Source organism: Cherax quadricarinatus, chromosome 84, assembly GCF_038502225.1.
Source record: "Cherax quadricarinatus isolate ZL_2023a chromosome 84, ASM3850222v1, whole genome shotgun sequence".
Taxonomy (NCBI): Eukaryota; Metazoa; Arthropoda; class Malacostraca; order Decapoda; family Parastacidae; genus Cherax; species Cherax quadricarinatus.
Window position 1 is genome coordinate 8,181,060 of NC_091375.1, and position 13,281 is coordinate 8,194,340.

Sequence of the window (13,281 nt, forward strand, 5' to 3'; positions counted from 1 at the left end):
CAACCAAACAAGGTTCATCCAAATGTGCATATTACTTGTTAGGTTTTCATGGTCCAGTGGTTAGCATCTTTATTGTGGGAACGTTTCGCTAGATAGTAACTTCCTCAGTCCAATGAATAGAAGAATGGTGGAAGATGAGGAGTTAGAGGTGGTCAGTCCTTCAGCCTGGAGTCCAGGCCGAGGGACTGACTACCTCAAACCCTTCTTCTCTGTATTGGACTGAAGACGCCACTGGCAGGCAGACGATACGTTTCCACAATAAATATTCCCAAATATTTGCACAAGCGGCTCATTGTTCTCTCTGTATCTGACTAGTTTTTAAATTGTTAATACAAGAATATATCGTATATATCACTATATATACACCGATAGTTACAGTGTATATATCACTATATATACACCGATAGTTACAGTGTATATATCACTATATATACACCGATAGTTACAGTGTATATATCACTATATATACACCGATAGTTACATTGTATATATCACTATATATACACCGATAGTTACAGTGTATATATCACTATATATACACCGATAGTTACAGTGTATATATCAATATATATACACCGATAGTTACAGTGTATATATCACGATATATACACCGATAGTTAGTGTATATATCACTATATATACACCGATAGTTACAGTGTATATATCACTATATATACACCGATAGTTACAGTGTATATATCACTATATATACACCGATAGTTACATTGTATATATCACTATATATACACCGATAGTTACAGTGTATATATCACTATATATACACCGATAGTTACAGTGTATATATCAATATATATACACCGATAGTTACAGTGTATATATCAATATATATACACCGATAGTTACAGTGTATATATCAATATATATACACCGATAGTTAGTGTATATATCACTATATATACACCGATAGTTACAGTGTATATATCACTATATATACACCGATAGTTACAGTGTATATATCAATATATATACACCGATAGTTACAGTGTATATATCAACATATATACACCGATAGTTACAGTGTATATATCACTATATATACACCGATAGTTAGTGTATATATCAACATATATACACCGATAGTTACAGTGTATATATCACTATATATACACCGATAGTTACAGTGTATATATCTATATATACACCGATAGTTACAGTGCATTTATCACTTTATATACACCAATAGTTACAGTGTATATATCACTATATATACACCAATAGTTACAGTGTATTTATCACTATATATACACCAATAGTTAGTGTATATATCACTATATATACACAGACAGTTACAGTGCCAACACAGAAACACATTCAAGGGTGTCTGTATCACTATATACATTGAAAATTTGTATCGACCCTTATTTTGGGAAAGATAAGCGGGCATAGCAGTCATATAATTATAGTATTTTCCGGTATATAAGGCGCACGACAGAAGTACAGTAACAGTAAATTAATCATATTCAAGTGTTAACGACTCTCTTATTTTTCAGCTAAAGTGTAACCCAAAGCCTATCCTTGACCCTGACCTTGAGCATATAAGACGCAGGGTGGTTTTCCAAGACTTTTTTTGTGGGAGAAAACGGAGCGCCTTATATGCCAGCAAATACGGTAAACGAGTTTTTCGTTATCAATTTTATTAAATTAACGTGAGTAATCCATCATTATTTTAGTTTTATTAATTCCTCGACTTTCACAATTATTATTATTATAATCAAGGGGGAAGCGCTAAACCCGGAGGATTATACAGCGCCTGGGGGGGGATGTGGAAGGCATTCAGGCTTAATTCGGGGAACTGAAGCACAGATCCAATTCCCTAAATCAAGAGCCCCTCACCAACATCAAGGAACCTTCCTTGAGGGGTCGACTTTCACAAGACTTGCTTTACACAGGATAAAAATTTGTACAAACCAGAAAGTTCCGTGTTCGTTATTACGTTTATGGTTGGGAGCGTTAAACCCGTTGGGAGGTTATTCAAGGTCAGGGTATGGGGAGGCAACAAGGGTCCATCCAAGGGAGAGGGGGAAGACGAGTCTAATGTGGTGGATCAAGAGCCCTTCACCGGCATAAAGGGCCATGCCTTGACGGGTTTAGGGTATAAAGTTACGTGGGTATGATTGGTTTGGTGGGTTGTGATCTTGAACCTTGTGCAGGGATGACATCCGGCCTCCTAACCTTGTGCAAGGTTGCTATCCGGCCTTCTACCATCGTATAAGGTTGCTATCCGGCCTCCTACCCTCGTGCAAGATTGATATCCGGCCTCCTACCCTCGTGCAACATTGATATACGGCCTCCTACCCTCGTGCAACATTGATATCCGGCCTCCTACCCTCGTGCAACATTGATATACGGCCTCCTACCCTCGTGCAAGATTGATATCCGGCCTCCTACCGTCGTCCAAGATTGATATCCGGCCTCCTACCCTCGTGCAACATTGATATACGGCCTCCTACCCTCGTGCAAGATTGATATCCGGCCTCCTACCCTCGTGCAACATTGATATACGGCCTCCTACCCTCGTCCAAGATTGATATACGGCCTCCTACCCTCGTGCAACATTGATATACGGCCTCCTACCCTCGTGCAAGATTGATATCCGGCCTCCTACCGTCGTATAAGATTGATATCCGGCCTCCTACCCTCGTGCAACATTGATATCCGGCCTCCTACCCTCGTGCAACATTGATATACGGCCTCCTACCCTCGTCCAAGATTGTTATACGGCCTCCTACCCTCGTCCAAGATTGTTATACGGCCTCCTACCCTCGTGCAACATTGATATACGGCCTCCTACCCTCGTGCAAGATTGATATCCGGCCTCCTACCGTCGTCCAAGATTGATATCCGGCCTCCTACCCTCGTGCAACATTGATATCCGGCCTCCTACCCTCGTGCAAGATTGATATCCGGCCTCCTACCCTTGTGCAACAGATATACGACCTCCTACCCTCGTCCAAGATTGATATACGGCCTCCTACCCTCGTGCAACATTGATATACGGCCTCCTACCCTCGTGCAACATTGATATCCGGCCTCTACCCTCGTGCAAGATTGATATCCGGCCTCCTACCCTCGTGCAACATTGATATACGGCCTCCTACCCTCGTGCAACATTGATATACGGCCTCCTACCCTCGTGCAACATTGATATACGGCCTCCTACCCTCGTGCAACATTGATATCCGGCCTCTACCCTCGTGCAAGATTGATATCCGGCCTCCTATCCTCGTGCAACATTGATATACGGCCTCCTACCCTCGTGCAATATTGATATACGGCCTCCTACCCTCGTGCAACATTGATATACGGCCTCCTACCCTCGTGCAACATTGATATCCGGCCTCTACCCTCGTGCAAGATTGATATCCGGCCTCCTATCCTCGTGCAACATTGATATACGGCCTCCTACCCTCGTGCAATATTGATATACGGCCTCCTACCCTCGTGCAACATTGATATACGGCCTCCTACCCTCGTGCAACATTGATATACGGCCTCCTACCCTCGTGCAACATTGATATACCCTCGTGCAAGATGGCTTGTAATTTTGTTTCTTTTTCTTTCTTAGTCTTGATTGTCGGCTCGGGTCATCCAACACAGGCGAGATGAAAAGGGCAGCAAAGATCTTGGCATAGATCCGAGACTTAATCTGGCATCAGCACCTAAACTGGTCCCCTTCCGCTCTTGGCTGACATGCAGTCTTCATACCATCCTAAATCCGTTTTCCACCCCACCAAAATCAGAGCGCAACGGACAAGTGAACAGTAGTAGCAGCAACACACACACAAAGCAAGAGGCATTCTTTGAGCTTCCCCAGCGCTCAGGCTTCGGCGCAAAGCTGGAGTGTGACTCAAAAAGAATCCCGTAGTGCTTGCTGCCTTTGCATCTCCTGACATCGTCTGCTGCTATGTAGCTGCCACACCCTTCGAACCTAGTGTGGGCGGAGTTTGTGGCAGCCCAAGGTGCTTTTTCCTCAGAGCCCCATGGGGGCGGGGAATGGGGCTAGGCCTGGGGATAGCTGGTCCCAGAAGATGAAGAGGGACTTGTACCTCCTCCCATGGCAGACATTGATCTGAGACACTCCCACGACAGGGAGCCAAGGCCGGGCCACCTCTTGGAAAAGGACCGGGCCGGGCGATTATACCGGCGAATTTACAACCACAAATATTTAATTGTGGTTCACGACTGGCGACTCTACTGCTTCGGAAGAGTTGTCAGAAGATCCCAGTACATCGGTTCGTCAGAATCTCTACTCGTGTTGGTCACTTTATATTACTTGACGTGTCAGAACAGTCATGTGTACGGGTTTCATTTTCGAAAACGAAACGTTTCGGAATAAAGATACCTAACTGCTGCACATGTGTCTTATTAACCTATCGGAACTTTTATACAATTATCATGTTGATAAATTAGACACATGTGCAACTCTTGGGTATCTTTATTGAGGAAACGTTTCGCCACACAGTGGCTTCATCAGTCCATACAAAGGACAATCTTGAAGAACAGGAGGAGAATGAGGTAATCAGTCCCTCAACCTTGAGTCGATGTGGTCAGTCCATCAATCTTGAATAGAATACGGCATACGTGCTGAGAAGGAGCTTATAAACCGTTGGCAGGAGAGGTGCAGCAGTCATAGGTCGTGTAACATTTGTTCAATGTGGAAGTAGGTCGTGCCCAAGAATTAGGCAAGCGAAGAATTCCCAAGTATTAAGATCCCAAGAAGTTGCAGTGTCTGACAGGTTTGTAGATGAATGGTTCAGAGAACCGACATGTTGATAAATTCTCCTTTGTATGGACTGATGAAGCCACTGCGTGGCGAAACGTTTCCTCAATAAAGATACCCAAGAGTTGCACATGTGTCTAATTTATCAACATGTCGGTTCTCTGAACCATTCATCTACAAACTACAATTATCATATTGACTTTTACTGATAACCTGGATTCTCTGGTTCTTCAGTTCTCTCCTACCAAACTCTACTTGCTAGATTTCTCTTATATAATTTTTACATATTTAAATTTTCATAAAATCATTTTGCATTAATTTTCTTCTATTTTGGTTTTCGTTTCTGCTATTTTCAAGATTAAAATAATGTGTGTTTAGCTAAGAATTACATTGAGTTAATATGTTTGGATAATCCAAATGTCACAATTATATCTAGAATGGATTATCATCATGTTGAGACACGTTGGTGAATGTTAAGCTGCTGAAGGTTGAGAATGATTAAGATTCGTGTGTAACAGTTGGGTAACTTTATTGTCTTATTCCTTTACTTATATCTTTATTTGTACATGTACAAGGTATACAGACCATAGCTGACATCAATGATATACTGCTATATAGCTCCTTGTTATGCTGAGCATTTCCCCCAAATTAGGTCAGTTTTGTCCCAGGATGCGACCCACACCAGTCCACTAACACCCAGGATGTGACCCACACCAGTCCACTAACACCCAGGATGTGACCCACACCAGTCCACTAACACACAGGATGCGACCCACACCAGTCCACTAACACACAGGATGTGACCCACACCAGTCCACTAACACACAGGATGCGACCCACACCAGTCCACTAACACCCAGGATGCGACCCACACCAGTCCACTAACACCCAGGATGCGACCCACACCAGTCCACTAACACCCAGGATGCGACCCACACCAGTCCACTAACACCCAGGATGCGACCCACACCAGTCCACTAACACCCAGGATGCGACCCACACCAGTCCACTAACACCCAGGATGCGACCCACACCAGTCCACTAACACCCAGGATGCGACCCACACCAGTCCACTAACACCCAGGATGCGACCCACACCAGTCCACTAACACCCAGGATGCGACCCACACCGGTCCACTAACACCCAAGATGCGACCCACACCTGTCCACTAACACCCAGGATGCGACCCACACCAGTCCACTAACACCCAGGATGCGACCCACACCAGTCCACTAACACCCAGGATGCGACCCACACCGGTCCACTAACACCCAGGATGCGACCCACACCGGTCCACTAACACCCAGGATGCGACCCACACCAGTCCACTAACACCCAGGATGCGACGCACACTAGTCCACTAACACCCAGGATGCAACCCACACCAGTCCACTAACACCCAGGATGCGACCCACACCGGTCCACTAACACCCAGGATGCGACCCACACCAGTCCACTAACACCCAGGATGCGACCCACACCAGTCCACTAACACCCAGGATGCGACACACACCGGTCCACTAACACCCAGGATGCGACCCACACCAGTCCACTAACACCCAGGATGCGACCCACACCAGTCCACTAACACTCAGGATGCGACCCACACCAGTCCACTAACACCCAGGATGCGAACCACACCAGTCCACTAACACCCAGGATGCGACCCACACCAGTCCACTAACACCCAGGATGCGACCCACACTAGTCCACTAACACCCAGGATGCGACCCACACCAGTCCACTAACACCCAGGATGCGACCCACACTAGTCCACTAACACCCAGGATGCGATCCACACTAGTCCACTAACACCCAGTATGCGACCCACACCAGTCCACTAACACCCAGGATGCGACCCACACTAGTCCACTAACACCCAGGATGCGACCCACACCAGTCCACTAACACCCAGGATGCGACCCACACCAGTCCACTAACACCCAGGATGCGACCCACACCAGTCCACTAACACCCAGGATGCGACCCACACCAGTCCACTAACACCCAGGATGCGACCCACACCAGTCCACTAACACCCAGGATGCGACCCACACCAGTCCACTAACACCCAGGATGCGACCCACACCAGTCCACTAACACCCAGGATGCGACCCACACCAGTCCACTAACACCCAGGATGTGACCCACACCAGTCCACTAACACCCAGGATGCGACCCACACCAGTCCACTAACACCCAGGATGCGACCCACACCAGTCCACTAACACCCAGGATGTGACCCACACCAGTCCACTAACACCCAGGATGCGACCCACACTAGTCCACTAACACCCAGGATGTGACCCACACCAGTCCACTAACACCCAGGATGCGACCCACACCAGTCCACTAACACCCAGGATGTGACCCACACCAGTCCACTAACACCCAGGATGCGACCCACACTAGTCCACTAACACCCAGGATGCGACCCACACCAGTCCACTAACACCCAGGATGCGACCCACACCAGTCCACTAACACCCAGGATGCAACCCACACCAGTCCACTAACACCCAGGATGCAACCCACACCAGTCCACTAACACCCAGGATGCGACCCACACCAGTCCACTAACACCCAGGTACCCATTTTACTGATGGGTGAACATAGACAACCAGTGTAAAGAAGCACGTTCGATGTTTCCACCCCTTCGCCGGGAATCGAACCCGGACCCTCATCGTGTGAAGCGAGAGCTTTTGCCACCAGGCCACGGTATTTTATACCATTTTCAGCATAAAGTTGAGACTCCTTTGCCTCTGGCTACGCTGTTTCAGGTGGTGGGTGACAATAATTCACAACTCAAATGGTCTAGAGGACGTTTCGGTGAGTTCTGGACCATTGTCAGATAGAAAGAGCATCTAAAACTTACTAGCTGCGGGCTTTTATGAATTGTTCCAGATACCTAAAGTCAGTACCGGATAAGCCGGGCTGTGGTTCGTACGTTGGACTACGTGCGGCCAGCAGTAACAGCCTGATTGATCAGGCTCTGATCCACCGGGAGGCCTGGTCATGGACCGGGCCGCGGGGGCGTTGATTCCCGGAATACCCTCCAGGTAGACCCCACTCACTGACTTTCAATTTTCCATTTATGACCAGATTTTCTGACAGTCATCAAAAAAGACTTAATAATCACAAGAGATGAGATACAAGAGGGAGACTTACGTGACTAAGACACATCAAACACCGCCAGGAGCTGTTCAGGACCTGTTCAAGCAGAACATGAACAGGCTGCAAGAACAATATCAATATAACTAAAGAGTGATATGCAAAGACGGTAAAAAATACATTACCCAGTGGAAAGTCTTGTGATTACCAGAGAATAAGAACTTGATACTCTTGCCCTGTCATTGACCACTCGTCATATCAACTGTTTCCTGTAAACTGCCTATTTATAACACATTACTTCTTCCCACACCATTATATTCACACCACCATAGATCCATATACTGGTGCTAACACTCGCCACTACTATTCTAGCAGTAACACTGTTTTAACCCAGGTCAAGCATACTTGACGTGGGTTATAATACTCCACAAACACAATAACCCGAGCAGATTATAGTAACACATTTCTGTTTTCTTATTTGTATTTTCAGCTAATCTATAGTATATCACTTTTGAAATATCATAATTTGTAATATTTTATAAGAATTCAAATAATCATTTAGAACTGAACCTCTAATGGAGTATATACGAAACAACACCAAAATGCCCCGGCATGATAGTAAGTTTCTCTGTACTTAGCACATCAAAATGCCCCGGCATGATAGTAAGTTTCTCTGTACTTAGCACATCAAAATGCCCCGGCATGATAGTAAGTTTCTCTGTACTTAGCACATCAAAATGCCCCGGCATGATAGTAAGTTTCTCTGTACTTAGCACATCAAAATGCCCCGGCATGATAGTAAGTTTCTCTGTACTTAGCACATCAAAATGCCCCGGCATGATAGTAAGTTTCTCTGTACTTAGCACATCAAAATGCCCCGGCATGATAGTAAGTTTCTCTGTACTTAGCACATCAAAATTATAATCACACATTGTAAACATAGAAAAGAAATAAAATCTTTATCTTTAATGGGCACAATTGCACAAGTGTTGATACACAGAGAATGATAATCAAGGTCTGTTTCTGACTTTCTCAAGCTCTAACTATTTCAAGTTTTACTTGTCAAAAAAAATGAAATCGAAATAAGTTTAAAATTATCTTGAGTAAGAAAAAGTGCTCTCGTGACGCTCGTGAGGTCTAGTTTAGTAAGTTTAGGTGTAAGTCCGATCTAGCTGAGTTTACTATAGATCCCAGCTTAGTGCTTAAAGTATTCTTGATTCGTGTTATAGAAGAGAAATGCAAACTTCATAAGCTTTCAGCCTAACAAGCTACCTGCAGCCATATATACTCCGCACCCCCAGATAATGATGACCTGAGAAATAATGGAATTATCGTGAAAAATTAGTTGGTTAGTTAATGGAGTTTGAAGTGTGTCAACTACACAGACGTCACGTAGACAAGCTCCCAGTAAGCTGGTCAAGGCCTCATCTAACTAAATATTCCAGTTTTTAAACAGTTCATAACTTTTAAACGCAATTATTTTCCCACATCAGCTCATATCAGAAGCTGGTCTTATGTAAGGGATCCTACCTCCCAATCCTCAAAAGTAGGCTAGCACCCAAGTACCTATTTACTACTAGGTGAACAGGGCCAACAGATGTATGGACACTTCCACAAAACGTCTCGACTCGCCTATGATTGAGTCTTTAGTCCTTCAGCGATCTTATCACTGAGCCACAAGTCACCTCCACCTCTCCTTATTTCATTTTGTGAAATCAGGCGATCCAGTGTTCTATTTAACTTTTCTAGTTCCAATACAGGGACATCCTTATACTCTGGATAATACAGGGACATCCTTATACTCTGGATAATACAGGGACATCCTTATACTCTGGATAATACAGGGACATCCTTATACTCTGGATAATACAGGGACATCCTTATACTCTGGATAATACAGGGACATCCTTATACTCTGGATAATACAGGGACATCCTTTTACTCTGGATAATACAGGGACATCCTTATACTCTGGATAATACAGGGACATCCTTATACTCTGGATAATACAGGGACATCCTTATACTCTGGATAATACAGGGACATCCTTATACTCTGGATAATACAGGGACATCCTTATACTTTGGATAATACAGGGACATCCTTATACTCTGGATAATACAAGGACATCCTTATACTCTGGATAATACAAGGACATCCTTATACTCTGGATAATACAGGGACATCCTTATACTCTGGATAATAAACCATGGAACGGGTTGGGTTTGATAAAAATAAATATGAAATACAGAGCGTCACAAAAATATCTCTTAGCACACAATGCCTCACTTAACTAGTGATAAATACTTTGGTTTCGTAAGATTGGTCAGGAAATAGGACAAGTGTTTCCCGTCGCGGGTCTTTGTCAGATGACCCGCAGCTGGAGCTTATGGGCATCTGACCGAGGCCTTCCACTGGCTTACCAGTCTACCCCTTTATATATTATGGTTACGATTATAACCATTTACTGACAAGTTGTTAATAGATAGTAAGGAGTTAGTCGACTGTTGAAAGTAGCATACAAGGGAAGGACGAGGAAAGGACCCTGATGTAAAAAGTTACAATGATTTTGTTTGTATTGTAAGCCTGAGTTACTGAGCCTATGGGGGGTTAATAATACAGATAAAGTCATTTTATATATACCTCTCTGCTTGTATACACCTCTGGGTGTGCATAGGCTTTGTAATAACTCGCGTGCGCCTACCTTTGACATCTCCCACTTACTCACTTTCTCTCTGCACTCCTCACCTCTCATGCCGTGTTTTTGCATGACCTTGTTGCAGGAATGTATATAAATACCAGGAACATATGCTTGGATTTTCATACCACAGTTGGCACTTGTACCGAGACAGAGCAGCCAGTCAACATGAAGCTGGTAAACATTAAGTTATTTTTTATTAATGTTATGGCTTTTCCATCACTACAAAATACTTGTGCAAAAATTATTACAATATCAAGTGATCTGAGCAATTGGAAAATCCAGTTTTCTTTTTTTGTAAAGCCTGATCGCTGCATACACTTGCACTGGACTATATGGAAAGCAACAAGAAGTCTCCCAAACTATAAGTGTTGTAATTAAGAACATAAGAAAGAAGGAACACTGCAGCAGGCCTACTGGCCCATACGAAGCAAGTTGTGCAGGATTATATTAACAGAGCTCTATTAGTGTAAATATGTATACCTAGGAAATTTACTCGGTGACTCCGGACTCAGTGCAGTGAAATTATTGAAGCGCAGCCACTAGGAGTGTCCAAGGTTATCACATATTGTATTGTGTATAACTCTAGTGTTATTATAATATTACTTTTCTTTCTGGGGTTGTATTATTATTATTATTAATTTCATAAGAAGGCAATAACAACGAGTAAATATTAACTATATTATACAGCATGAAGTACGTAAATAATATTAAACCTTTTTTGACCAGTTTGATTAAAATATTAATCTTATGATCATTACAACGAATTATGTTGGATATTGTTGGTATGAGTTTGCTCACAAGATGAGTGTCTCAGTCTGCCAGGATGATGCTAGGTGAAGCAGCATCAGTAAAACTTATTATATTGCTAAATTCAGCTATATGACAAACAAAATCTAAATTATTAACAATAATGTGGTAGCGGGTTCGGTTGACAAACCAGGTGTTAGTCCGGTCTGGATCTTATTCTGGGTATTTGGGGTATTAGTAGTATAACTTATACTGAGCGGAGTTGTGAAATAAGTTGTAGTAGGATAAGTTGTAGCGTCTGAGTGGCTAGTTTATTGTGCCGCCGCAGAGCATCATGGGAATGGTAGCGTAAGAAACGAGATTACAGAGGTCACAGTGGTCTTTGTTCTTCTTGATTCGCCGGTACTCTCCCGGTCCAGGTCTTTTCCAGGTGGTGACCTGGCCTTCCCTCCCTGTCTTGGGAGTGTCTTGAGACCTGTCTTTGTCAGACCCCACTGACCATTGTTACATCACTGCAGAGGAATCTTAATATTTAAATTGGTATTTAATTTCCCCTAAAATAATTTACAGTTTATATAGTTGTTGCGCACTACGAAATACGATCTCAAAAAAAAAAAAAAAAAAAAAGAGGCTGGATGTTTGGAGACTGAAATATAATGTTCCAGTGTATGGCCTTGTCTCTGTCTACACACTTTATATTTTATGACACTGCCATCTTCATATAAATCTTACTGCCGGAGATATTTATAACCTAGCCTTAGTCTAGCAGTAACAACAGTACTGCCAGAAATACTTATAACGTAGCCTTAGTCTAGCAGTAACAACAGTACTGCCAGAAATACTTATAACGTAGCCTTAGTCTAGCAGTAACAACAGTACTGCCAGAGATATTTATAACCTAGCCTTAGTCTAGCAGTAACAACAGTACTGCCAGAAATACTTATAACGTAGCCTTAGTCTAGCAGTAACAACAGTACTGCCAGAGATATTTATAACCTAGCCTTAGTCTAGCAGTAACAACAGTACTGCCAGAAATACTTATAACGTAGCCTTAGTCTAGCAGTAACAACAGTACCGCCAGAGATATTTATAACCTAGCCTTAGTCTAGCAGTAACAACAGTACTGCCAGAGATATTTATAACCTAGCCTTAGTCTAGCAGTAACAACAGTACTGCCAGAGATATTTATAACCTAGCCTTAGTCTAGCAGTAACAACAGTACTGCCAGAGATACTTATAACCTAGTCTTAGTCTAGCAGTAACAACAGTACTGCCAGAGATATTTATAACCTAGCCTTAGTCTAGCAGTAACAACAGTACTGCCAGAAATACTTATAACCTAGCCTTAGTCTAGCAGTAACAACAGTACTGCCAGAAATACTTATAACCTAGCCTTAGTCTAGCAGTAACAACAGTACTGCCAGAAATACTTATAACGTAGCCTTAGTCTAGCAGTAACAACAGTACTGCCAGAAATACTTATAACCTAGCCTTAGTCTAGCAGTAACAACAGTACTGCCAGAGATATTTATAACCTAGCCTTAGTCTAGCAGTAACAACAGTACTGCCAGAGATACTTATAACCTAGCCTTAGTCTAGCAGTAACAACAGTACTGCCAGAGATATTTATAACCTAGCCTTAGTCTAGCAGTAACAACAGTACTGCCAGAAATACTTATAACCTAGCCTTAGTCTAGCAGTAACAACAGTACTGCCAGAAATACTTATAACCTAGCCTTAGTCTAGCAGTAACAACAGTACTGCCAGAAATACTTATAACGTAGCCTTAGTCTAGCAGTAACAACAGTACTGCCAGAGATATTTATAACCTAGCCTTAGTCTAGCAGTAACAACAGTACTGCCAGAGATACTTATAACCTAGTCTTAGTCTAGCAGTAACAACAGTACTGCCAGAGATATTTATAACCTAGCCTTAGTCTAGCAGTAACAACAGTACTGCCAGAAATACTTATAACCTAG

General features: G+C 43.2%; 1 protein-coding gene and 1 long non-coding RNA gene across 4 annotated transcripts in view; one reads left to right on the forward strand and one right to left on the reverse strand.

The window, feature by feature from the left end:
* LOC138855184 (uncharacterized) overlaps nucleotides 1-13,281 on the reverse strand; it is a 180,992-nt gene that overhangs the window by 151,593 nt on the left and 16,118 nt on the right. The gene's annotated exons all lie outside the window — the stretch shown is intronic.
* Nucleotides 10,610-13,281, forward strand: part of LOC128704282 (uncharacterized) — a 52,638-nt gene continuing 49,966 nt past the window's right edge. Inside the window, exon 1 of one of the 2 annotated variants that reach the window (XM_070103018.1) lies at nucleotides 10,610-10,728. In XM_070103018.1, the coding sequence (XP_069959119.1) occupies nucleotides 10,639-10,728 (90 nt within the window). In that variant the 5' untranslated portion in view covers nucleotides 10,610-10,638. The remainder of the gene's footprint in view (nucleotides 10,729-13,281) is intronic. The other variant, XM_070103020.1, reaches the window with a different exon arrangement.